This window comes from Pantherophis guttatus, chromosome 3 (genome assembly GCF_059756535.1).
Source record: "Pantherophis guttatus breed Tessera chromosome 3, ASM5975653v1, whole genome shotgun sequence".
NCBI lineage: Eukaryota > Metazoa > Chordata > Lepidosauria > Squamata > Colubridae > Pantherophis > Pantherophis guttatus.
Window position 1 is genome coordinate 20301547 of NC_142065.1, and position 27902 is coordinate 20329448.

At 39.8% G+C, this 27902-nt stretch overlaps 1 protein-coding gene and 1 long non-coding RNA gene across 2 annotated transcripts in view; one reads left to right on the forward strand and one right to left on the reverse strand.

Annotated features, from left to right (window-relative positions):
- Positions 1–27902, reverse strand: part of TSHZ2 (teashirt zinc finger homeobox 2) — a 449616-nt gene that overhangs the window by 150351 nt on the left and 271363 nt on the right. Inside the window, exon 2 of the mRNA XM_034433026.3 lies at positions 718–3793. Within this exon, the coding sequence (XP_034288917.1) occupies positions 726–3793 (3068 nt within the window). The 3' untranslated portion in view covers positions 718–725. The remainder of the gene's footprint in view (positions 1–717; positions 3794–27902) is intronic.
- On the forward strand, positions 2799–27555 carry LOC117674840 (uncharacterized). Its single transcript, XR_004594006.3, has 3 exons — positions 2799–2898; positions 18252–18327; positions 26913–27555. It is a non-coding gene; the product is annotated as an uncharacterized LOC117674840 (long non-coding RNA).

Genomic DNA, 27902 nt, shown 5'->3' on the forward strand with positions numbered 1-27902 from the left:
TTTGGACTTTCTTAATATCCTCACGTTCTCCCTCCAGTCCCCAAAAGGAGAATGATATGATTATTCCTGTTGATCCATAGACAGCAATCCCCAAAACAGGCTTGATATTTCACCAGCATTGAACAGTGAGGGGTGGGAATGAGAACAAAAGGCTCTTGAATTCATAAGGTTATTAAAATTAAGCAAGGGAATCCCATTATTGAAAACCGGACATTGAAACATCAGTTTGTAGTGCCTCTTGCTGTTGTGCTCAGACCAAAGGGGGACATAGTTGCTTCAAATACTATAAGCAAACACAATTTCATTGGGAAATCATTAGAATGAAATGTCCAGCATGCTTTGCTTTTTCTACTGAAAGCTTTACAGGGCTAAGTTTGCTAAATAGGAACATGGTATCAACAGCAAGCAAGAGTGCCAAATCTTTTCTTGGCAGAGGTCTCTTTGCCTTTAAGAGCACATGCCTGGGAAAAAGGCAACGTGTAAAGTTTTTTTTTTTTTCATCATGGAAACAGGCTGATGGAAGCAGCTGTCCATGCAAAATTTGTCCCATCATGCAACAATTACAGACAGAGAAGCCAATGTCTGAAAAGAAATGGGCATTTTGGAAGGTAATGTTTTCTTTAAATAAAGCAGAAGTGCTTTAAGAGCCCTTCCTTTGATTAACATCACATTAAAACACTTTTTTTCCCCTTTCTTTTGCAGTTAAGGCATGCATACCTTAGGAGTTATTCTTCATCCACTTCTGCTACAAACTGTGAATGATGTTCTGGTGACTTGCTGTGCGTTTTGCTTAGATGAAGTTTTACAGCATGTTTGCTCACAAATGTCCGAGAGCACAACTTACATTTGAACTTAGAGTCTGTGTCCTCTTCTCCAGCTATTGTTTCAGGAGATCTTTGAACTGAAATTCTGGAAATGTCTTGCTCTACCTTGGTTTGCTGCTCCACAGCCAGCTTGTTCATGTCTTTCATTTGGAAACCTAGATGGGATTCTAAATGGCCGATGTACGTCGATGGGGTTCTAAACTGAGATGCACAGTCACTGCAATAAAAGATGGGGTGTCCTTTATCCATGTTTTTCAAAAACTTTGTCCCCCCAGTTTTTCTGAGCTGGTACTTGACGTTTGCCAGCCAATGGCTGATGGTAGTCATGGACAACCCCGTAAACTTGGAAATCTGCATGCGTTCTTGAGGGCCCAGATCTGACAATAAATATTTACCCTCCGATGTTTGGAAGAGACTGGATGCAAATTGCGCTTGCAGAATCAGGAGATGCTGAGGATTCCAGTTGGACTGCCTTCCTTTTCTTTTATGCAAAGTGGAGACTTCTGTAGAGACATCTTCGAAACGCCGAACATCCATTTCCAGTTTCATGGATGGGATTCTGGATGAAGCAGCAGGTTTCGGGGTTGTTGCTTTGGGAAGGACTTTGACCATGTCTGCAATGTCAGACAGAGCATGCTTCTGAGGTGGGGAAGTACAAGACTGGGCCTGAACAGATTCCCCTTTCTTATTTTTTGATTTTGTCAGGTCAATTGGCTGATCATTGTTCTCAAACACGTAACGCCGAGATGTAACATTTGCAGGTTTAGCCGGCGTTGAGGCAGGAGACAGAACAGGCTTCTCTATTATATTTAAATTTGGTTTGTGGAACAAAGATGTTGAACTTGAACTGGGGCTGGAGTTTGACTGAGGTCGCAAAGGCTCATTTGCTTTGCCCAGATGGTTGTTCAGCACAGACTGCAGGGCACTGAGGGGATTTAAACCAGGCAGCTCTGAAGTGTGGTTCCCAGTAGGGCATCCATTGCTGAGAGATGATGTCACAGAATCCTTCGTTTTTATTTTTTCCTCCTCTTCCTTTGTCTTGTGTTCCTCCTTCAAAGGACTTAGCTCTGACTTTTTGGGCTCTACACACATCTCAGCCTGAGGAGGAGAATCTCCTTCATTCTGATACGGTGGAACCATGTCTGTCTTGTTGCCATCTTTAATGTAGTCCTTATGCATTTCCTTCTTGGGGTCTCCTTCTTTTTTCAACTGACTACACTGGACTATATTGGCTGTCATGGGTACTATAGGCATCACTTTCCATTTTGGAGCAATAGGCCTCAGTTTATTACTGACTGTTGGTCGAACTTGCAAAACTTGGGACCCCACCGGTAAGGAAGGCTTTGTTCCCTCCGAGAGCTGGTATGCTGCATGGATGCTGGGATACGCACTCCAGCTGGGTGCTCCATTCTGAGCTTTATTGATGGCTGTGGTGACAGTGTTTTCCAAAGACTTCAAAATGTCTCCACCACCTTTTGAAGCATCTTCTAAATCTTCCTCCCGGAGATACTGATATTTCATTGTCGGGTCCAGTGGTTTTTGAAGAGCGTCTTCGTACTCTTCATTTTTTACCCCTTTTTCATCTTTGTTCGCTTCCTCAGATTTATTTTGCTTACTTTCCGTTTTTAGCTCTGAAGCAGGAGCTGTAGAATCAGTTGATGAATTACTGGAGGGTTTTGAATGCTGGCTGTCAGTGGCTGATGCATCAGAAAGCGACTGCATTTTTTCCACAGCCAAGGGATCCAAAACAAGTTGTTTCCCTTTCTTGGAAGCTGAGCTGGTGACTTTCAGGAAGTGACCCGTGACCATCATGTGGGTTGTGAGTTGCTGCAAAGTATCATGGGAGCTCCCACATTCCATGCACTTGAGAATCTGTGATTTGCATGCTTCAAACTGCCACGTGTAGCTGGCACCGTTCTGGTAGCCGTAACGATTGTTAGACGATAGCTGCAGGTTGGCATTCTTATGAGAAGAGAATGTGTCAGCAAAAGATCCCGTGGTCGAATCTGGAGAGCACGGCCTATTAATGTCGAACACACGTTTCTTATTTGGAGTCACCATCTTGGAAGATATGGTAGGTACCGGCTCCTTCAAAGGCACTTTTTGGTAATGTTTTGTTTTGATCATATGAACACTCAGATCTTGAAGAGAGTCAAAAGAGTCACCACAGAACATACATTTCAGAACTTTCTGAGCATCTTCTTTATCCATGTCCTGAAAAGCCCTTTTCCGGGGCTTGGAATAGCTGGTAGATCTGTGCTTGTCTTTTTTATGGTTGTCATCTTGGTAATGGCCACTTTCGTTCATATGGACAGTAAGCTCAACTAAGGTATCATAGGCAGCGCTGCACTGCCTACACCGAAACCTACTAGCACCTGTGAATACAGTTCCGCACATTTTGCTGCTTTGCCTATACAGCTGGACTGAGCTGAAAAGGTTTGGCTTGGAGAGTGGCCGGACTGGTAAACTCTGCTGCAAGCTTTTGGTCAAGGCATCCTGATGCCAATCAAAGTCACTTTTGCTTGCTCCGTTTCTATTGTCGCATGACCTCTTATCAGAACTGGACAGTTTGAGCCCCAGTCCCAAACCTGTCCAATAAGAATCTGAAAGGATGTTAGCATAGACAGCTGTCATTTTATCCATGCAGCTGTGTGCTTCCGTTGGATGTTTGGGATGGATATTGCCTTTGGCGTCTGATGCCTCCCTGGAGCAGAGGCTTTTAATGTCTGCCACCTGGTCGCTAGCATCACTGAGCAAGGATTCGTTTTCTGCATCCTGATTGGAGATATGACTCCCTGGGGAATTCTGGTAGCTTAAGTTTCCTCTTGGATCAGGACCAGTTTCATGTTCTTCATCTGTTCCTGGGTCATTGCTACCCTGAAGATGAGCCGTTGAATTGCTCTCATCATCATCGTCTTCCTCCTCTTTTATGTCTTCCTCATCTTTCAAATCATCCTCTTGGACATAACCTGAAAAGGAATATCAAAATATGTGAAATAGGTCAAATAAAAACATGGAACATTCATTTTTCTAGTTGCTTCCTTACTAGAGTTTGGTTAATCTTCTATTTTTATGGACTGTTAGCACAAGATGTGAAAAATCCGGGAAGACTTCCTGGTTTTATTAACAGGCAATCATTATTCTTTATATCTTATAGACATTTGGAGTTAATAATAGTAGTCAAATTCTAACTACCTCTTAATGGAACAGTCAGAAAAATTAATATCTGAGATCCTATTAAGCCCATTAAAATTACATGATCATATGGATATTAGCTCATTTGAAAAAATTTCAACTGGCCAAATAAAGTATTCCTGCTTCTAGGGCGTATTTTCAGGTACAACAATGTTGTCAACATGATAACCCTTCAGAATGCTTGAGACGATAGAACAAATGAATGCTACACAGAATTGTACACAATATACTCATTTGCAGAATCACTGTTTTTCATAATGTTTTTTAAATCAAAAATTAATATTTTCAATGAAAAGATACTTTTTTTTTGCATAGTTTCTACTCTGAAAATTTTCTACGATATAATAGTTTATTCCTAAATTGTGAAACATATTCCAAAGAAGGATATGGTTCATTCTCATACGAATACCATAACATTTTCATTTAGCTTATAAGGATAAAATAGTTATAATTTTGTATCTCATCCTGAATGGAGATGGCCATGGGTTCATCAAATAATCATGGCATTTGAATAAATGATGGTAATTGCATGGAAAATTAGATGGAAATCCCTTAGAGTCCCTCTATGAATTTAGCTGCATATGTCACATATGGATCTGCTGAATATTGGGTTAAATCCATCTTAGCTTAGTTGCATATAGTTCACACTGAAATCAATGGGGCATTAGTTAAATCATCATTACCTTGGTCCATTAATTTCAGTGGGACTCAAATTAAACTAATTTAATCTGGATTCAGTCCACAGAGCCAAACTGCTGTGTCAAGCCCAATACTGCCAATTCTAAATGGCTATCATGTTGTAGCAATTTCTATTTGGGACTTGTTAAGATTGGAATAAGCTAAAATCCCATTCTGCCAATACACTTTGGCCAATTTTAACTATTAGAAGCTATCATACTATCCTCGAAGCATGAATTAGGAAGTTAACGTGTTAACTTGTCAAGCCAATTTTAGCTGTAATTTCAGCTTCATCATCTGACTAATCTAAAATTTTACCAAAATCAAGAGTCTGTTTTTATGCTTGGGATTGTTCCGAGACATTATTTTAGAATAGGATAGAATAGAATAACAAGAATTGGAAGGGACCTTGGAGGTCTTCTAGTCCAACCCCCTGCTTAGGCCACCACTTCAGACAAATGGTTATCCAATCTCTTCTTAAAAATTTCCAATGTTGGAGCATTTACAACTTCTGGAGGCAAGTTGTTCCACTGATTAATTGTTCTAACTGTTGGGAAATTTCTCCTTAGTTCTAAGTTGCTTCTCTCCTTGATTAGTTTCCATCCATCGCTTCTTGTCCTGCCTTCAGGTGTTTTGGAGAATAGCTTGATTCCCTCTTCTTTGTGGCAGCCCCTGAGAGGTTGATCTAAAATCTCAACGCAATCGCTAATTTTATTTTTATGAATACAGGTAGTCCTCGACTTAGGACCTCAACTGAGCCTCAGATGTATGTTGTTAAGTAAGACATTTGTTAAGTAAATTTTGCCCCACTTTATGACCTTTCTTGCCGCAGTTGTTAAGTGAATCACTGCAGCTGTTCAGTTAGTAACATGGTTCTTAGATGAATCTAGCTTCCTCATTGACTTTGCTTGTCAGAAGGTCGCAGAAGGGGACCCCATGATCCTGGGACACTGCAATCGTCATAAATTTGAGTCAGTTGCCAAGCATCTGAATTTTGATCATGTGACCATGGGGATGATGCAATGGTTGTAAGTGCGAAAAACAGTCATAAGTTACTTTTTTCACTGCCGTTGTAACTTTGAACAATCATTACACAAACAATTTTAACAGTCAAGGACTACCTGTTGGTACATTTCTCTTGCTGTTTTCTACTATTCTTTCCTAGTGATATTTTTATGTTCTCTTAAATTGACTGTTTCCTAATATGATTTGATTGCTTATTTGTTCCCTATGACTATCATTAAGTGTTGTACCTTATGATTCCTGACGAATGTATCTTTTATTTTATGTACACTGAGAGCATACGCACCAAGGCAAATTCCTTGCGTGTCCAATCACACTTGGCCAATAAAGAATTCTATTCTATTCTATTCTCTTAAGTGAACCAGTGTACAAAAGCAAATGTAATAGCCAGTGTTAGCTACTTCTTCACAATACAGGAAAAAAAATTTAAACTACGCTTTGACATGTATACTATAACCTTTACAAAGCAAGAACTGAGAGATTTGTTGTTCTTAAAACTCCTTCCGTGTAAGCAATGAACACGCAACATGAACCAAAGATTGGAAGGCTCCATCAAAAAGTCCACCAAACAATTGAATTAGATTAGAATGCAAATAATTTTTGCTTTATAAAAAAAAAGGGAGGGGGAGAGGAAGGAAGGAAGGAAGGAAGGAAGGAAGGAAGGAAGGAAGGAAGGAAGGAAGGAAGGAAGGAAGGAAGGAAGGAAATACCTGATTGTATATTTACATATATATTTAAAGGCACTTTCCCTCTCCCCCCGCCGCCCCCCCAAAAATTATTCATTTGCTTTGGTATTTTAAAGCAGTTAAAATACAGATTCTCACAGTAGTTAATGAATGTGCAGAGAGCCCTCCAAATGATTTCCTTAAGGTTCCACCATATGGAAATTGTCATATAAATTGAAATGCAGGAGATTAATTCATCAGAATGCTTGATTAGTAAAAGAGCTTCTGATAGAACAACTTTCATCTTTTTTTTTTAAAAAAAAAAAACATAGTTGCAACCCTTTCAGTACACAAATTAAGGCCATTTTGTGCAATCAGTTTATTTGCGCAAAAAATGTATTTCTCGAGCAAGGGCAATCTAGATATAGAAAAAAACTTTGCAATATTGGGTTCATTCTTTACAAAATGCTAGTTGCCCTTTGACGTTCCAGAAGATTTAGATGGATTCGTCATAAAAGCTTGCTCAATTTGAAGTAACGATATGTTAAAAATATTAAATATTAAATATTAAATATTAAAAAAAACCCAGATCATAGTATGTTTGTAAGTGGATGCGAGATCATATTTAATTCCACAATAAAAAACCAAATGTACCATTGATCTATCCAGCCCCGTTATTTTTAATTCAAGAGATTAGCTACCCTGTTTTTCCAATTCTACAAAGATCCTGATGTTTGGATATGCTGCGATCTGGTTCATACCGGTATTCAGTGGTGATCTACTCTTTCTGCCTCCATAGTTAGCATTGGAGTAGTATGCCTACACTCAAAAATGTGGATCGTGCCAATTCAAAGAAGGGGATGGTATATCAGAGTTCCTTAATCAACTTTTTAGCAGCAGGTTTTAGAACAAATTAACATCCATGCATGCTACTCAAGGGCAGACCAATATTATGCCTACAATACTAATTACCTTGTCTGTGGAGATTCTCAATCATCCAGATCATAGTTGTCTCAAAGGTGCTTTCATTCAAGAAACTTCATCATATTCTGAATCAGAACTGATGAAGCTTCTTGGGTGAGAAGCAAAATGTTTTCTTCTTCCTCAAGGAAAAAAAACAACAGTCCATTGGCCTTTTGAAGAAAAAAACACCTTTGAGACTAATTTACCTTGGATATCAACATTGTGTTTATGACATACAGTAGTGGCCAAAATTGTGGAAACCTTTTGGGAAAAATGTATTTTTGAGGTTTGATGGCTAATAACACCACTTTTTTTTTTTTTTTGGAGTTTCAAGATAATCATATTCCACTGTTCGAATGGCCTGGGAATAGCCCAGACCTTAACCCAATGGAAAATCTATGGAGCCAACTAAAGAAACTTGTTAGTCAGAAGCGACCCAGCAATAAAACCCAGTTGATAGAAGCAATCCTTTAATCTTGGTTTCACATTAGAACAGCTGCAAAACTAAAAGACTTGGTTCACTCCATGGGAAGACATTATAAGGCCGTAATTCATGCTAAAGGTTACCCAACTATTAATTGACATGGTGATAATTTTTGTATATCTCGTTTTTTCTATGGTGATAATTTTTATATATATCATTTTTTCTCCATTTCACTTTTCTTCTTTATACTGCAACTGCTATTCCAATATCAAATCCTTCATAAAAGTTATTGCATTACATTCTTGATTAAATTATCTTTCCATTGATATATAATTTTATGGTACTACTCCAAAAAAAGTGGTGTTATTAGCTAGTTTTAGAAAATACACTTTTCCCAAAAGGTTTCCACAATTTTGGCCACTACTGTAACTTAATCTAAACTGTACTGTAAAATGAAAGTGTTCCCTTTCCCTGTTGTTCCCTCTGCCCCTACTAATATATTTCATGCAATCCTCAACTTACAGCCATTCATTTGATCACCATGTGAAGTTAATGCAACACTGAGAAAAGTGGCTTATGACTAGTTCTCACACTTACGACTGCCTGAAATCACATGTTCAAAATCTGGTCCCTTGGCCCCTGGCATGGATTGATGATGGTTGCAGCATCCCAGGTTCATAGAATTACCATTTGTGACCTTCCCAGGAAGACTTCCAACAAGCAAAGTCAATGGGCGAAGCCAGATTCATTTAATGACAGTGTGCCTCACTTAATGACCATGGTGATATACTAACCATGGCAAAAAGGTAATAAAATCAGGCTTAATTCACTTAACAACAACTCACTTAGCAACATAAGTTCTGATCCAAATTGTGGTAATAACTTGAGGACTATCGGTATAGCGGGGTTGCACAAATAACCATAGTGCAGCAGTCCCCAATGTTTGCGGCTTAGCGGCCCAGATGATGGTGCTTGCAGCCCTTGTGTGAGTGGCAAGGCAGCATGCTTGCACAACTTGACTTGTGTGACCGGTGGGGCAGGGTGCACGCCTGTGATCACCCACCGGCCCGCTGCTCTTTTGAGCTGCATGCATGTGCGCTCTGGTCAGCCACTCACGTGGCCCAATTCCAAATAGGCCATGGTCTAGTAGTGGGTCGTGGCCCAGGGATTGGGGACCCCTGCTCTGGTGGTACAGCCAGTTTGGTTTACTGGTTAAGGCACCAGGCTAGAAATTAGGAAACTCACTCCCTCTCCGCCCAATTCACCTCACAGCAGTGGTGGGTTGCCCCCGGTTCGGACCGGTTCGCAAGAACCAGTAGTAAAAGTGGCGGGAAGCCACGCCCACCGCCCCGGATGTTGTCATTGGCAATCTGTGCCTGTGCAGATTGCCGACGTGCAGAAGGTAGTAAAGGTAAGCAGAACCCACCCCTGCCTCACAGGTATGTTATTGTGGGAAAACAAGTGGAGGAAGGAGTACCAGGTATGTTTGCTACCTTGATTTATTTATAAAAAAAAAATAAAGGCAGGATAAAAAAAAATTAAATAGTCCATTTAATAGCAACATATCTGAACTTGAAAAGTTGTGCAATGAAGCTTCACATGTTGGCTGAACAATAAATTACATACTAGCATTTCAACACTGAATTTTAGTACAGCCTTTTTTTTCTTCTTTATTTTTAAAACACGCATTTCTTCATTGGGCTTTCAATTAGTATTTTCAGTACAACAAACATTGTTTTTCCCTATATAGCAAGATTTCTTTAAATAAAGGCACACATCCCTCTCTCCCTAAGTCTGGAAAGCGTAGTTTTTGCCAGGAAAGAGAGAATATTTTTTTTTCTCCAAAATAACACTACTAATCCCTGCAAAGCCCAAACGCCATCTGCATATTTTCATTCAGAGATCCCAATTTCCCTTAAGATGCCATTATTATCCGCATAGCGCTTAGGCAAGTAGAGCAGCAGGAGACAGTAGGTGAGGGGAAAAAAATTTAAATTGTTATTAGGACTGGTAAGATCCTGGAAAGACCTTGAATGGGGTTCTTTATAAAACGTGGCAGCAAAAGCCACACAGTCCTTTTTTTTTTTTACTTATTAAAGCAGCTGTGTCTTTTGCCAAGTATGTGCAGCTGCAGTGAAAGTTGTAACGGGCAGACTCAAGATGCATGCAGCCCTGGGAGCAGCTTTTGAAGCAGCCACATCAGAGGTGAATTTTAGCAGATTCTGACCAGTTCTGGAGAACCAGTAGCGGAAATTTTGAGTAGTTTGGAGAACCGGTAGTAAAAATTCTGACTGGCCTCACCCCCATCTATTCTCCCAAGTCCCAGCTGATTGGGAGGAAATGGGGATTTTGCAGTAACCTTCCCCTACATTGGGGGGGAATGGAGATTTTACAGTATCCTTCCCCTGGAGTGGGGTGGGAATGGAGATTTTACAGTATCCTTCCCCTGGAGTGGGGTGGGAATGGAGATTTTACAGTATCCTTCCCCTGCCACGCCCATTAAACTATGCTCACCAAGCCATGCCACACCCACCAAGCCACGCCCACAGAAACCGGTAGTAAAATTTTTTGAAACCCACCACTGAGCCACATGTACAGGTAGTCCTTGACTTATAGCCACAATTGAGCGCAACATTTCTGTTACTAAGCGAAACGCTTATGAAGTGAATTTGGCCCCCATTTTACAACCTTTCTTGCCACAGTTGTTAAGTGAACCCCGGAAGTTGTTAAATTAGTGACATGGTTGTTAAGTGAATCTGGCTTCCCCATTGACTTTGCTTGTCAGAAGGTCACAAAACTTGATCACATGACCCAGGGACACCTTCATAAATATGAACCAGTTGCCAAGTGTCTGAATTTTTGATCATGTGACTGTGGGGGGGGGGTGCTGCAAAGTTCATAAGTGTAAACAATTGTCATAAGTCACTTTTTTCAAGGCCGTTGTAACTTTGGTCACTAAATGAACTGTTGTAAATCGAGGATTACTTTATAAAGGTAGAATAAAAATCTCCTCCTTCTCTTCTATGGAAAGGCTCAGCCACTGTAATGACTTGAGAAAGTTACTTCAGCCAATGCCACCGTGCCTTCCAAAGCATCAGATTGAAATGCATGAAACAGTTTAACTTTTGGTTTCTCTTTAAAACTTTAAACTTGTAAACCAGCTGGAATCAAACAATCTAGCTTGTCCTCCAACCTAATCAAAATAAAACAACAACAACAGTGAAATGTTTATAACAGGAAAAGCTTGCACAAAAGTGTTAAAGGAGAGGGCGGGAGAAACCCAGAATGGGCAAATTTGTCTATTTGAAAGAGATGTGAAACTGTGATGTAAATATGTTTTAAAATATTGCATAGCGATGTGGAAAGAAGGCAGAACAACCAGTAGACTGGAAAAATTAGAAACTGACAGATTTGGCTAGCTCTAGTGGGAAAGACAACGTACACATTTACACCGTTGCTTTTCTTGCTATATTATAAGGGAATTATGTTCAGGGATGGGCTGTGAGTTTTTTTTTTTCTTTTTCTTTTTTGTATTTTAGAAAAGTATTTTTTAACATAAATATGCAGACACCGTTGTGAGATGATATGTTTTGTTTTGTTTTGGGATCTCCCGATAGAACATTTTTGCTGTGTGTGTTTGTGTATGTTTCTTTTTAATGGTTTATAATAAAACATATTTAAAATCTCAATAAAATATGTATGCTAGCAATAACCATGAAAATTAAAAGTAATTAATTCTGTGTGCCAGAAATGACAATAGCTGTCTGTAATGGGAATTTTTCTAAGAAACATTTAAGTAAAGCTGTACAATGTTTTGGATTCTAAGACGAAAGGAAACTTTGAAGAGTGCTGGGTATACATGAAACATCTGTCTGCCACTCCTTAAATCAGATACATATTTTTTCTGGGAGCATATAGCAACCCTACATAATTGCGCTGATGAAATTCCAATCCGTTTTTCTGCAACATTTGCATATTGTTTGTTTGTTTCGGGAAATACGTTGCCTATATTTGATCCATTCAACAATTCTGACGAAAACACCCTTGCCAAAAAACGGAATACAACCCTGTTCATTACAGATGTGCAGATTCCATCAGATTAAATCTAAATTACTGCTTCGATTCCACTCACATTTCCCCCCCACTTGTCTGGATCTCTGAACACATTTGGTTCAGATCTGATTAGGACAACAAATTAAATCTGGAAAGAAAGCCTTGTTATACATGTTTAAATGGCCACTGAATCGCTAGATCAATTTAGAGGCAACCGATTCCTGTTTGATAATTTGATTCAAATCAACAATCTGTTAGCCCTTAGAGCAGGGGCGTCAAACTCGATTTCATTGAGGGCCACATCAGGGTTTTGTTTGACCTCTGGGGCTGGGGTGGGCGTGGTCATGGTGGGCGTGACCAGCTCAACATCACTCGTGTTGGGTGTGTCTGTGGTGGCTTGAACACTCTGCCAGCGAAAACGAGCTCCTGAAATCCTCTGCCAGTGAAAAAGGCACTCCGTTTTTGCTGGCAGAAGCACTGCGGGCCAGTCCTTTGCTGTTTCCAGGATGGCCCCGTGGGCCAGATCTAAGTACTCCATGGGCCAGATTTGGCCCTTGGGCTTTGAGTTTGACATCCTTGTGATAGAGGTAGTCCAGACAAAAACACTACCTTTATTGTCAGGTTATAGTAAACCCCACCCCCTTGACTTTACAATCCAAGAAGCTAGGGAGGGTCCCTTCTGAGACATTTGTCACATTCCTTTTGTAGGCTAACACGCCTCTTATCTAACTGTTTGGGAGCATGGTCGCTCTCATGGTTAGGACACTGAGGTGGAGGTTAGCAAGCCCATGTCTGAGACCCGAATGCTGATCTGGGGCATGGTGAGCTCTCGTCCTTCACTCCAGCTCCTGCTGGGATCATGAAAGGAGCTCCCATTTTGGGCATCCCCCGGGCAACAGTGATGTCACCAGCTAATCCTTTCAACCTGAAAGTGCCTCATGACTTCTGACATGAGTACAAAATCTAATTTTTGCCTTCTCTACTGTTCCTCTTCTTCCTCCTCCTGTCTCTCAAGGACTTTCTCACAAACCATTACACTATCTGACTTGGAAATGTGATTCAGTTCAGCAAATCTGCCTGAGAATCTAATCCTGTCAGGCTCCAAAAACCAGGAAAAACACACAGAATTGCTACCAGTTTCCTTTATTGTTCCTCGCCTATAAAGAGAAATCTTGCAAAACCAAAGCAAACTACTTGTATTGCACAGGTTTTATTTTCCTGGGCTCCAAGCTCACTGCAGATGGGGACTGCAGCCAAGAAATTAAAAGACGCTTGCTCCTGGGGAGGAAAGCTATGGCAAATCTAGACAGCATATTTAAAAACAGAGACATCACCCTGCCAACAAAAGTGCATATAGTCAAGGCGATGGTGTTCCCAGTTGCAATGTATGACTGTGAAAGTTGGACCGTTAGAAAGGCTGAGCGCCAAAGAATGGAGGCCTTTGAACTATGGTGCTGGAGAAGACTCCTGTGAGTTCCCTTGGACTGCAAGGCGAACAAACTGGTCAGTCCTAGAGGAGATCAACCCTGACTGCTCTTTAGATGGATCCTGAAGATGAAACTCAAATACTTTGGCCACCTAATGAGAAGGAAAGACTCGCTGGGAAAGATTGAGGGCAAAAGAAGAAGTGGGCGACAGAGAACGATGTGGCTGGATGGTGTCACTGAAGTAGTAGGCGTGAGCTTAAATGGACTCCAGAGGATGGTAGAGGACAGGGAGGCCTGGAGGAACACTGTCCATGGGGTCGCAATGGGTCAGATATGACTTCACAACTAACAACAACAACTTGTATTGTAAAGATATGCTCTGAGAATTTCTAGAGAGGATCTACTATATCTTAACTCTCTTCCTCCCAACTAAACTATCTAAAATTTGCCAGGAGGCAGGAGCTGCATGCCATTCTCTCGAATGCAGCTCCTGCCTCCTGGGAATCTGGATTACATTTTGCCACAAATCCCCAATCTTGACACAGCCTTAATACTCATATGCTGGTGACTTTAAAGACATCTGTGGAGATTCTCAGTCATCCAGATCATGGGTGTCCCAAAGGTGTTTTTTCAAAAGGCAACTTTGTTTTTCCTTGAAGATGTTCTGCTTCTCACCCAAGAAGCTTCTTCAGTTCCGTAAAAAAACTGAAGAAGCTTCTTGGATGAGAACCAAAACACCTTCAAGGAGAAACAAAACTCCAGTTGCTTTTTGAAAAAGCAACTTTGGGTCACTTTAAAGAGCAATGCGCCATTTGAACACAACATCTTGTCCCCTCTGTGCCCGCAGATACCTTGCTTGATGTCCAGCACATTTCTTGCCCATCTGACCATATAATGTTAAAGTTCTTCTAATACAAATAAAATAAATGGGACAATATCAGGCCAGAAACAAAAGAATTAGCCTCTGGCATTGTTTTTATTTACCAGGATTATTCTGGGTTCCATTTCTGTTCTATATGCATTTGGAATAAAAAAAAAAAAACATTGGGTGACTGTAATCCAGACCTTTTGTAAATATGCCAATCTTCCTAGAGAGGAAAATGGAGAATATTCAGATAAACTAGGAAAGGCTAGTAAGCATCCTTGCTAGCTGGCTTTTGTGAAAAGCTGTCTGGATAGATGCAGATGGCAATTCTTGCTACCCAATGCAATACGGGTCCATCTTAATCTTTCTAAGTTTGACAAAGCAGATGCCAGCTGTGAAAAATTCCTGTGCTATTTTAAGATCCAAATTTGAGGATTTTTTTTTCTTTACAATTATTCTTTTTGCCTTAATCAAATGGATGTAGATTTAATTGATTACAATTTATCGAGTGACAGCCATTAAGAAAAAAAAAAAAGAAACAGCTACTTGGCATTTCTGATTTCAGGTACATCCTTGATATACAGAGAAAGAAATGTGCAAAATTCATTCAGTTACACCAGAAAATCAACCTCTATTGGGCTTTTGCTTGTCTAGTCCTTCCTAGGAACCAAACTAATATGTATAATTGCAGGGGGGAAAAAACTAATTAATTTGGATGCTTCTGTGCGTTCTCTAACTCTCAGCCAAAGTGACGCAGTTCAATCTGCTCCGAATGGAGACTTATTTTGTTCATAATGTCAACTGATATAAATTACTCCTATGTTTGCTATTATGAGATGAGGAACTCCATGATCCCATAGTGCTATGATATGAAATGGCCCAACCTGTACTCTGTTTTTCTTTCTTCCCATCACAATTCACTTTTTACTATAGGGAGCTATTGGTACTAAAATGATGCTCACAGAAGAGACATAAGTGATTTTCCACAAGGGGGCGCTGCCAGGCAGAAGCAGAGAGGTAACAATTGCTATTTCACTGAAAACATTATGGCTGCCTCTCCCCCCCACATAACCACCCCCAAAAGCTAAAACAGTAGGAAATCAAAGGTGGGGGTGTGAAAAGACATTTCAGTAGGAATTTTGGAATCTGTAATCTCGGAATAAATGTTTACTCCCCCCAAATCTAGAATAGAATACCCCGAGAAATTTATCTCCTGCATCCAAAAGGAATTCTTAAAATCATTTTCTCTGTTGTAATTAGTTGCAAGGCCTTTCTTTCAAGTAAACCTCAGCTTATTCTTTTTTTTTTTTTTTACAATGAACAGAAGATTGAAATGTCTTGCAGGTGCAAGTTACAGTAAGAGATGCTTTGGCGGCAGAGATGAAAACAGTCTAAGAAGGCAAACGATTGGAAGAACATCTTCTTTGGCAGGCGGAACCTTCTAAATATGGATATTGTGCTTTTTTTTCACCTCTTTTTCTATTTCTGTCTAGGTCTCTGTCTCTCTCTCTGTCTCTCTTTCTCTTTTACTCTCTTACACACGTCCTCTTGCTCAAATCACAACTGAGATGGCAACACTTGCAGCTTCAGAGCACACCTATACCGATACAGATTAACAGAGTTGGAAGGGACCTTCCAACTTGTAGGTCATCAGTGGTGGGTTGCTCCCGGTTTGGTCTGGTTCTATAGAACCGGTAGTAAAACCGGTGGGAGGCTCCGCCCACCCGCCACGACGTCATCACGGGTGATCTGCGCATGTGCAGAAGCATGCGCACACACTCCTGTTGTGAACCGGTAGTAAAAGTAAGTGGAACCCACCCCTGGTAGGTCATGTAGTCCAATTCTCCCCCCCCCAAGAAGACCCTACACCAGGGATGGTACTCACTTACTTTCCCTACCGGTTCGCAAATGTGAGCGAGCGAGCGCCCCGTCCACACATGCGCCAAGCCTACCTCACATGTGCTTTGCTGGCACGCGTGCCTTTCACACATGCTCCTGGCCTCAAAAATGTGCCTAAATAGGATGGCATAGAGCCGGGGTGGGTGGACAGGCCTACCCATGATTTCAGCTACCGGTTCAGGTGAACTGCTTAAAACCGGCTGAATACCACCTCTGCCCTACACCATTTCTGACAGATGGTAGTCCAGTCTCTTCTTGAAAGCTTCCAGTGCTGAAGCTCTCACAACTTCTTAAGGCAAGCTGTTTAACGTTTGCTTTTGGGGGCAACCCAGTGGTGGGTTGCTCCCGGTTCAGACTGGTTCACAAGAACCGGTAGTAAAACCGGTGGGAGGTCCCGCCCATCGCCCCGGATGTCGTCATCGGTGCTCTGCGCATGCGCAGAAGCAAGGTGCATGTGCGAGTGAAGTGAGCGCGCACGAGCGATCCTGTTTCGAACCGGTAGTAAAGGTAAGTAGAACCCACCCCTGGGGAAACCTGATATAATGGTGAATTTATTACACTTAAGAATGCCAAGATACAAGGTCAGCTTTCCATTCAGATACCCACTGGTTTGGGGCAGTTCACGCTCTGCCTCTCCAAGCCAACTTAACTCAGAGTGTGTTGTAATCGAGTGTGTTGTGAAATAAAATGGAGGTAGGGGAAGGGGAAGGGGCAGCAGCAAGGAAAGAATCACCCAGATAGGCTCACTTAAGATTTTGGGAATTAGGAGGAACATCAACCATTTAAACCTAAAGTGAAAAATGGAAACTCCAAGACCTTATGCTGCCATTCATGTATGATGACCCTGATCTAAATGATCAGTTCTCACCCCACTCCTCAAAGCATTTAATCTTTAAAGGTCTTAAAACAAGGGTCCAGTTCTGTGGGCATGGCTTGGTGGGCATGGTGTGGCTTGGTGGGCGTGGCAGGGGAAGGATACTGCAAAATCTCCATTCCCTCCCCACTCCTGGGGGAAGGATATTACAAAATTTCCATTCCCTTCCAACTCTGGGGCTAGCCAGAGGTGATAATTTCCGGTTCTCTGAACTACTCAAAATTTCCGCTACCGGTTCTCCAGAACCTGTCAGAACCTGCTGGATTTCACTCCTGGTGCAGATAGTGTGGCTGTATGGAAAGGTCCTTTCCAACTCTGTTAATCTGTTAACTGCAGCCATCTTTCTAGCTCCCCAGGGCAGGGGTGAAATGTAAAGTTTGTTACTACTGGTTCTGTGGGCGTGGCTTGGTGGTGGGGGGAGTAATGTGACTGGGTCGGCATGGCCAACTTTTTTTTTTAAAAATTTTCAAAGCATTTTTTCTACAACCCCAAAGAGGTTGTAAAAAAAATGTTTTGAAAAGCCTCTGATGATACCAGCTGAGCCGCAGGATCATCAGAGGCTTTTTTTTTTACTTTTAAAAGCATTTTTTCAGCAGAAGAGAAAGCCGCAGGGATTTTTACTACCGGTTCTCCGAACCACCCGCTGCCATCGCTACCGGATCGGGTGATCCGGTCCGAACCGGGAGCATTTCACCCCTGCCCCAGGGACATTGGGACTAACATTTAGCAGGGACAACTCTAAGTACGGGTAGTCCTTGACTTACAACCACAACTGAGCCCAAAATTTCTGTTGCTAAGTGAAACATTTGTTAAGTGAGTTCCCCCCCCCACTTTGCAACCTTTCTTGCCACAATTGTTAAGTGAATCACTGCAGCTGTTAAGTTAGTACCAAGGGCTGTTAAGTGAATCTGGCTTCCCCATTGACTTTGCTTATCAGAAGGTCACTAAATGGGATCACATAATTCCAGGACACTGCTACTGTCATAAATATGAGTCAGTTGACAAGCATCTGAATTTCGATCACATGACCATGGGGAGGCTGCAACAGTCGTTAAGTGTGAAAAACAGTCATAAGTCACTTTTTTCAGTGCCGTTGTAACTTGGAACAAGCTGTTGTAAATCAAGGATTTATTGTCAATCGAGGATTTACTGTAAATCAAAGATTTACAATATATTGTAAATATATTGTAAATCAAGGATTACTTGTAGTGCTCGCTTTTTTTTTTCTGACGAGAATTTACAGGATGGGAAGAGGGATTGTTGGCAGATATTTTTGTGTTCTGTCATTTGAATGTAAAATGCCCCAAATCTTCATATGAAAAATGAACATTAGCTTAGCTGAGATGTTCCTCTTTTTTCAGTGCTTCCTGCAGTGCCTATGTGGTGAATGGAAAAACATGAAAAAGCAAAGAAATATGCTTACCATCCAACAGACAGGTAACTGGAATAGATTTATTTTGTCAGTTCATTCCTAGCTTCTTCTAGATTTTGACTTTTGATGCCTTTAGGCTATGTTAAAGTGCAGACTATACAAACTATAACTTTCTTTCTTTCTTTCATTTCTGTCTTTCTTTCTTTCTTTCTCTCTCTCTCTCTCTCTCTCTCTCTCTCTCTCTCTCTCTCTCTCTCTCTCTCTTTCTTTTTCTTATAAATGAAAAAGTTAAGTGATAAAAATATGAATGTGTCAATAGAGGGAAATATATGTGCATGTAAGATGCCATTATATGGTTTAGTTGATATGAACTTTCTTTTTCTTTTTAAAGTATTACATGGAAAGGCTTTGAAACTTCAGTTTGTTAAAAAAAAAGGGGGAAAAAAATAACAGCCTAACAGCCTTTGAAGTCGTCGCTACTGATATAGCTCTGAACAGTTTCATTCAAGTCCAACTAACATCAGACAACTGTTTAGTGTATCAGAGGAAGCCACAAAAGCAAGGATTTCATCAATATTTCACAACAGCCTCGGGGAAACTGTAGATTGCTGTGCTGTAGGGCAGCTAATGGAATTACACACAAGGGTTTTGTACATTTAAAATAAGCAGCTACTAAAAAAAAAAAACCTTTCAGTTTGATAGAAACAGTATAAAAATTGCAGATAGAAGAAACAAATACCAACCAAGTTTTATCCACATTAGGGTTGGTAGAACATTGGAAAATCAGATCTTTGTTTGCTGATATTGTTGTATAATTATGGCTTGTCACATGGTCAGCCAGATGTTCAGTCTGGGTTTGGCATTTTTGTTTACCTATTGAGTCCTTTCCAAGGACCTGGGATAGACAGATCTGGATGTTTGATGATGTTACAGACATTGTTGCAAGATGGAAGCTTTTCTGAGAAAAGCCAACTTTTGCAATTGACTGATGCACTTGTCAATGCCGATGGCGTTCAAGCAGTGCATTGACAAATTCACCATCAATGCATTATTATTATTATTATTATTATTATTATTATTATTATTATTATTATTATAATATACACAAAAATGACAGTATACACAGCAAACGAGATAACCATGCTGGATTTTGTATCACAAATCACTAGTCGAACACTTCCCAAGCGTTTAGGACTGCGTGATGTATCGGCAGATTATACGAGCAGATCCCAGTAAAGTGGCCTTCTGCAGTTGACCTATTATTATTATTATTATTATTATTATTATTATTATTATTATTATTATTATTTTATTGCCATTTGGCTCTAGCATAGGCAATAAAGATTGTCATTCATAGAAACTAACACAAAAATAGTAGAGACAATTAATAATTAAAGAGGCTCATAAAAAATAGTTTAATACTTTATGGATGAAAATCTCGCTTCCTAATGATGAAATGTGCTAGAGTGTCAACTAGATACACTCAACCATTTTGATTTGACAGAGTGAAAAATTTGGAAGACTGACCCACTCCCCCCTTCCTTTAAACTCTCTTCCTCCAAAGTGTATGGAAAATAGTTGATGAAGGTATTTACAAAGTCCATGGTCTGGGGGAAGATGAGAGGAAGTTCTCCATCCTATGAAAAAGAAAATGTATCGAATAATGCAGTTGTAAGATCAGCATTTTCTCTCCAAGACTCTTTATCAGAGTCAAAAATTGTGCATACAGCACAACATTTCCTATTCTAAAATTAGATCTCTTCCCAACAGTGCATTATTCACCTTAGAAAAATAAGCACTGTTGACCTTCGGCTCAATTATATTAAAATGCTTACATATGGCCTATATCAGATGACTTCTCTTGGTTACAGCTTCCTTCAAAATGGCTTTTAAGTTTATTATCATCATTCATAGCTGTAAGAATACTAATTATAAAAAATTACTATTTAAATAGTGTAAGAGCTAAGAACTGAGTCTTTTCTGTGTAGGGTAATTTTGTGAACTAGAAGATTCCCCATTCAAATCTTATCTTAGCCAAAAACTTTGAAGGTCACTTAAAACAACATGATATTTCCAATATGAGAAATGTTGTAATTATAATAGGCTTAATTTATGCTCTTAAACTGCTGTAAGCATTTCAGTATGTTTGAAATATTCTATATGCATGCTTACCATTTATTTATGTACCTGTTTATCTACATTATCCATACAAGCTTATCATCAAAGATGCATTTGCACATACATACCTTGATGGTAACTGATAAATAATCTATCTACGATATGTATCATGAAATGTTCACAGAGAATGTACAGGTAGTCCTTGACTTACAACAATTTGTTTAGAGACCGTTCAAAGTTACAACGGCACCAAAAACTGACTTATAACCATTTTTCACACTTATGACCGTTGCAACATCCCCACAGTCACACGGTTTACATTTGGGTGCTTGATAAGTGGTTCATATTTATGACAACTGCAGTGTCCTGGGATCATGTGATCCTCTTTTGTAACCTTCTGAGAAGCAAAGTCAATGGGGAAACCAGATTCACTTAACTACAAGGTTACTAATTTAACAACTGCAATAGTTCACTTAACAAACATGGCAAGGAAATTTGTAAAATGGGGCAAAACTCACTTAAGAAATTTCTCACTTAGCAACATAAACTTTGGACTCAGTTGTGGTCATAATTCAATTATTACCTGTATATAGCTGCTAAATCTAAACCTGTTTAACATGGAGTACTAAGTGGAGAACATCAAGGTACACCATTAGATGTTAGTTTTCAGGTGTAGGCATACATTTTTCTTTCAGGAGCAGATGGCTTAAAGGTTTTGGCACTCTAGGGAGGAGAAGGGTGTGAATTGCAAATGGTAAAAGATAATCCAGGAATGAGGGAGTGTCGTGCAGGACAGATTTCTTAGAAGAATTCATTCTTGTATACTCTTCTACAATCTGGGCTCCTGGGAATAAACCTTGTGAGATAATCAGCCATACCAACCTTACAAAACTGAAAGTACCACACAATTTTTGTTTTTGGTGTGGACAGAATAATAGCAGAAATTTGCTTGTGAATCAATTAGAATTTCACAGTTTATTCAAAACTCAAGAAAAAAAACACTAAAAGATGAGGTAACACTGAAGCATTTTGTTCTCTACTTATAGACTGGCATTTTCAGCACAATGATAACACTGACCAATATTATTCAATCTGCTCAAGATTTAACACTGTCTTTAAAAACAGTGTCTTTATCTCAGATTTGGTTTTTTTTTCTTTTTTCTTTCTCTTCTTTTCCTTCCCCTCCCTTTATCTCTGCACATTAAAGCAATTTTTTTGAATTTTGAAAATATTCTGAAATGTTGACTCATATTTGCAAAAACTATATATCAGATAATATGATTTGGGTCCTTTCCTTTCCTTTCCTTTCCTTTCCTTTCCTTTCCTTTCCTTTCCTTTCCTTTCCTTTCCTTTCCTTTCCTTTCCTCTCCCCTCCCCCTCTTTTTTTAAAAAGTAATGTTGGTTCATATTTGCACAAACTAAACATATGTAGAACTATCCAAGGTCATATATTTTAAAAGGGAAGGACAATGTATCTGCCAAAATGCAAAACACACACACAATCAAATAGTAACTATATTAAATATAGACTCCAAATATCTTTAAAAAGTCTTAAAAGTAGGGTTGTGCAATTGCTTTACATTCAGTTCGATATTAACATTTCATTATATGTAGGACAGACTCATCACAGCGATTCTGAAGCACTACACTCTCCTAACAGTATAACATATTTAGAAAATGACAGAATCACTAAAGAAGGACAGAAGTTAAGATGCCTTGAAATTTAGCTTAACTTATAAATTAAAATAGTCTCCTTCAACCACAATTACAGCTTCAGATCATTGCTGAGCATTACTTAAGACGTTCTTGCCTGGATGGAGGCTGGACTATCCATACAATATTAGAACTCTACCACCCATGCTCCTGTTCTACCTGGACAAGCGCTGGGGTCAAGTTTTGAGCTGGAGAAGCTCTGTGAGAACTTTACTCGAGCATGTAGGATCATGCAAATTAATTTATTAAAAAAGAAACCATTAGAGAGTATTTCACTGAGGCAGCCTTTGGTGGCGCCATCTTGGATACTGCACAAGTCAAAAAGAAGGCTGTGAAAACATTTACAGACCCCTCACATCCTGGACATAAACTGTTTCAACTCCTACCCTCAAAACGATGCTATAGAGCACTGCACACCAGAACAACTAGACACAAGAACAGTTTTTTTCCGAACGCCATTACTCTGCTAAACAAATAATTCCGTCAACACTGTCAAACTATTTACTAAGTCTGCACTATTATTAATCTTCTCATTGTTCCCACCACCCATCTCTTTCCACTTATGACTGTATGACTGTAACTTTGTTGCTTGTATCCTTATGTTTTATATTGATATTGTTCCTGATTACTTATTTGTACCCTATGACTATCGTTGTTGTACCTTATGATTCTTGATGAAGTATCTTTTCTTTTATGTACACTAAAATCATATGCACCAAGATAAATTCCTTGTGTGTTCAATCACACTTGGCCAATAAAAAATTCCATTCCATTCCATTCCATTCCATTCCATTCCATTCCATTCCATTCCATTCCATTCCATTCCATTCTTCTATTCTATTCTATTCTATTCTATTCTATTCTATTCTATTCTATTCTATTCTATTCTATTCTATTCTAGTCTAGTCTAGTCTAGTCTAGTCTAGTCTAGTCTAGTCTAGTCTAGTCTAGTCTAGTCTAGTCTAGTCTAAATTAATTTATTAATTTACAGGGCCATAGCATCAAAGCATTTGAGAACCCCTGTACTAATGAATTTATAGGAGTGGATTCTCTGTTTGAATTGTATAATAATTAGCAGAAATTGTTCATCCAGGCTGGGAAGGATGCAATTTTCTTGTGTGTAGCAAATTGCAGACTAGTTTTTCATTCTACCTGAAATCCCTGCTTTTGAAAGAGGCCCATACAAAATTCATAAAGATTATACAAAAATAAGTCGTTATTTGTGACAAAAACAAGAACCTGGGAATAAGAGATAGCTATATGCATATTGATTTCATCTCTTATGATGACACACTTACTTTTCTTATTTAGAGGGTAGTTTTACATGTAATAAGGCTTACTCTTTTCTGGTGTATATTTGATTAGGTCAGGGATGCTGTGTAGTACATCTGCCATGGATTCTTTAGTTTGTTCTAGATCAGGGGTGTCAAACTCAATTTCATTGAGGACCGCATCAGGGTTGTGTTTAACCTTGGGGGGCAGGGGACATGGCCAGGGGGCATGGCTAGCTTGACATTGATCATGGGGGGACACCTGTGGTGGCCTGAGCACTCTGCCAGCAAAAAAAATGGGCTCCTGGGCTCCGTTTTTGGCTGTGATGGCCTCCTGCAACCCTCTGCCTCACGCAAGCAGCCGTCCCGAGCTCTGTTTTCACTGACAGAGACACCATGGTCCGGTCCTTCACTGTTTCCAGGGTGGTCCCATGGGCCAGATCTAAGCACCCCGTGGGCCGGATCTGGCCCCTGGGCCTTGAGTTTCACACCCTCTTCTAGATCTATGAATGTAAAGAACACTGTGCTTTGAAACCATAATTTCATCTTCATCTATTCTTAGGTCTTTGATTTTCTGGAGGCACTATAGTGGGGAGTTAATAGAATATTTGCTGCTCTCTGTGAGATGTTTCCAAGCTTTTTTGTAAGTTCTTTGGGTATGTCCCAGGGGGCTTTTTAAAATGGCAGCTAGACTTTGTTTTTTCCTTGAAGACATTTCACTTCTCATTCAAGAAGCTTCTTCAGTTCTGACCACCGGTTCTTCTGTCAGAACTGAAGAAACTTCTTGGATGAGAAGCAAAATGTCTTCAAGGGGAAAAAAAAAAAAGCCAAAGTCCAGTTTCCTTTTGAAAAAGTCCCTTTGGGACAACCATGACCTGGATAACTGAGAATCTCCATAGACATTCTTTGGGTAGGTTGCTTGTTTGGGTGCCCTGGTAATGATGCAGTAGGATGATGACGTATGTTGTCTTGTGTACTTCGGGGCATTGAGAGAAATGTAGCAGGATAGGTTGCTTCTTATGAATTCTTATATTCATGGAGTGATCCACATTTCTATACACAGAAATTCGCAATTCTATTCACAGTGTTAGAAACAAGCCTATTAGACGATTATTATTACTCAATCTCCTTGAAATCTGACATGTAGGATATCTCTTGTGTAGCATTGCAGCATTCGCTTTTAAATTCCCGCAGGCATTATATCTATACCTATATTCTTCATCTGAATGGATTCTAGGATGGTACACAAAAGAATGAATATATTAATCCCACCAAGGTAAACACATTACACTCAAACATCAATAGCAATTTAAGCAAACAAAGGTAAACAGAGAGATAGAAACCACAAACAAAGCAGGGGCAACACTGCTATTTAAAATGCTTTGGCCAATGAAACTTACAAAAGAGGTTCAAATGTCAAATATATATATATATATATATAAACTTTTGTGGGAGAATGTTCTAACGTCAAGAGACCTTTCCAATGTAGAAGTGTGTTACCTGTCCCCCAAAAGGGACTCGGAGAAAGTTCTTCGTAGAATGAGATAAGTCATAGGCAGGCAAGCATGAGAAAAAAGCCATTCCTTCCAGCTGATTTAGAATTAGTATCATGAACTGAGTCTAGAATTAAATAAGCAACCATAGAAATCTAGACTTCAAAAGCCGCCTTTATATTAAATGGGTACATCTTGACTGATTCAATAGAATATAGGAATATAGGCAGTGGTGAAATCCAATTTTTTTTACTACTGGTTCTGTGGGCGTGGTTTGGTGGCATGGTGTGGCTTGGTGGGCGTGGCTTGGGGGAATGGCAGGGGAAGGATACTGAAAAATCCCCGTTCCTTCCTCACTCCTGAGGGAAAGATATTGCAAAATCTCTATTCCCACCCCACCTGGGCCCAGCCAGAGGTGGTATTTGTCGGTTCTCCAAACTACTCAAAATTTGTGCTACCGGTTTTCCAGAACCTGTCAGAATCTGCTAGATTTCACCCCTGAATATAGGCCAAGTGTGATTGGACACACAAGGAATTTGTCTCCGGTGCAAAAGCTCTCAGTGTACATACAAACAACAAAGTGGTAAGTCATAGCTCATAAATCATAAAATACAATCATAAATCATAAGATAGAAGCAACAAGTGATAATTCATAAGATACCAATAGGAGAAGGTACTAGTAAAGATGAGAAGATGAGAAGGATAATAGCAATATAGCATATAGTAATATAGTACATGGGTAAATATCTTTAGTCATAAGACAAAGCTGTTGGAATTAAATGTTTAGCAGAGTGATGGCATGGGGGAAAATACTATTTTTGTGTCTAGTTTGGGCATGCAATGTCCTGTAGCAGTGTCCTGAGGGGAAACGTTGAAACAATTTATATCCAGGATGTGAAGGGCCTGCAGATATTTTCTCAGCCCTATTTCTGACCTGTTTGCTATACAGGTCCTCAATGGAAGGGAGGTTGGTTGCAACTATTTGTTCTGCAGTCCTAACTATCCGTTGAAGTCTGAACCTGTCCTGTTTGGTTGCTGTGCCAAACCAGACAGTTATAGAAGTACAAATGACAGACTCAATGATTCCTCTGTAGAGGTGCAATGTATTATCAACAATGATGGACAATGATCCCGTGTTTTCAAGAAGAGGTTGTAATGCCAGGGATTGAGGGCAGAATCTTCCATAGGCAATGCTCTCCTGAGCTGTTGCCCTCCCAATTATTTTTCCATTGGAATAATATGAACAAAAATTGGCTTGGCTGTTTTGAATTCAGACTTATGTCAGGGTTCCAAGTAAAACCTCCAACGAAAGAAGACTCTGAGGCTTGAAGTTCCTCAAGGTTTCATTTTATTAGAGATGTCATATAGGCACATCTGGAAAAACCAGATTTGGGAATTAAAAACTTGGCTTTTCAAATCCCTTGACCTGGTCTGATGATGGGGTTTTAAGGGTTTTAATGGGTTAATTTTAATTTTTTTAGATTTTAGTCTTTATTTTTATTGTGGCTTGTGTTTTATTGTTGTGAGCCGCCCTGAGTCCATCGTGAGATAGGGGGGCATATAAGCCAAATAAAAATAAAAAAAAAAACCCAGAATCTGAAAGCTTCCAGGTTTTCCCCACCCAAAGGAAAGTTCAAGTCCCTGCTTAGCACCCACATGTCACCATCCCAACTGGAGATGCCTCCCAGTTCTAGCCCTCCAGGTGCAGGGCAAGATGTCCTTGACTCTCTGAGAAAGGAATGTTATTATGACTATATATCACCCACGCTCCATACAATCCTCCCTCCCAATTTCCCACAGTAGTAAATGTGGCAGGCCTGAAGGCCCAATGCAAAAGATGGCTTCCAGGCCTGACAACCAGTGCTGGGATTCAGCCAGTTCGCACCACTTTGGGAGAACCGGTTGTTAACTTTCTGAGCAGTTTGGCAAACTGGTTGTTGGAAGAAATCATTAGGGCAGAGAACCGGTTATTAAATTACTTGAATCCCACCACAGCTGACAACTTCCTTTTATTTGATTTCCTCCTGATGTATTTTACCTTTTCCTCTCACACAGGACCATAAGACCGAACAGGAGATCCCAATGAAGCCACCTTTCATTTTCTACTAAATATGATAGCTGGCAAAATCTGACTGTGGACTGTTACATTTCTGCAGCTTTGAGCATCTCGCTATCAAACCACAAAGCTTAGCATGAAGGTCATTATCCCAGGCAGCATCTTCCTTTGACTAACTTCTCAGATCCGTAAACAATAAGCAATTGTGAGAGATTGATATGATACTTTGTGAGTAATTTGGATGAACTATAATACCAGCCTGGTAAAGTATTATAATTTTAAATGTGTCCAGAAAATAATTGAAATTCTGGTTTAAGCTTCCTCCTTAATGCACAGTGCCGGGCATATTTAACAGCTGACTAGTTTAGTATGAGCATTGCTTTACAAATGAGGTCATATTGTTTTTAAGAAACAATATTGCTATCAAACTTGTTTAAGGGGGAAGTGCAAGAAATTCGGGTAAGTCTGCTTCACCTTTCTGTCTCTGTCTGTACTATTTTTGCATAAGTGTGGGCAATAAACCCATAATCAACAGCCAGGACTCTAAGTTTAAACACTATCCCTATGAAATTCTTCAGAAACAAGCCTTGATGCAATATAGCTTCAGTTGAATTAATCCATTAAAACAAGTAAATCCAAGCGTGGATCAGATATGATGCAGTGAATTGGTTTTCAAAAATTTCAGGGGCTTTTTTTGACCTACTGCTGGGATTATTGCAGACAATATACAATAATCGATTGTCTACACACAGAGGATAATGATATGTGTGTAAGAGTAATGTAGAAGACTGACACTGATGTAAGTAGCTGGATGTTTTTATTGCATCATTAAATAGTTTATCGGAGCTCAGAGTTATCAGAGCTCAGGGTGGCAAGGCCAGCGTTATTTTAGACTTACTTGTCTAAACCAGCCACATCTTGGCTCCTACTTGTGCTAGTGGAATGATTTATCCTGTTCCTACTAACACAACTAGGACTTGATTTATACT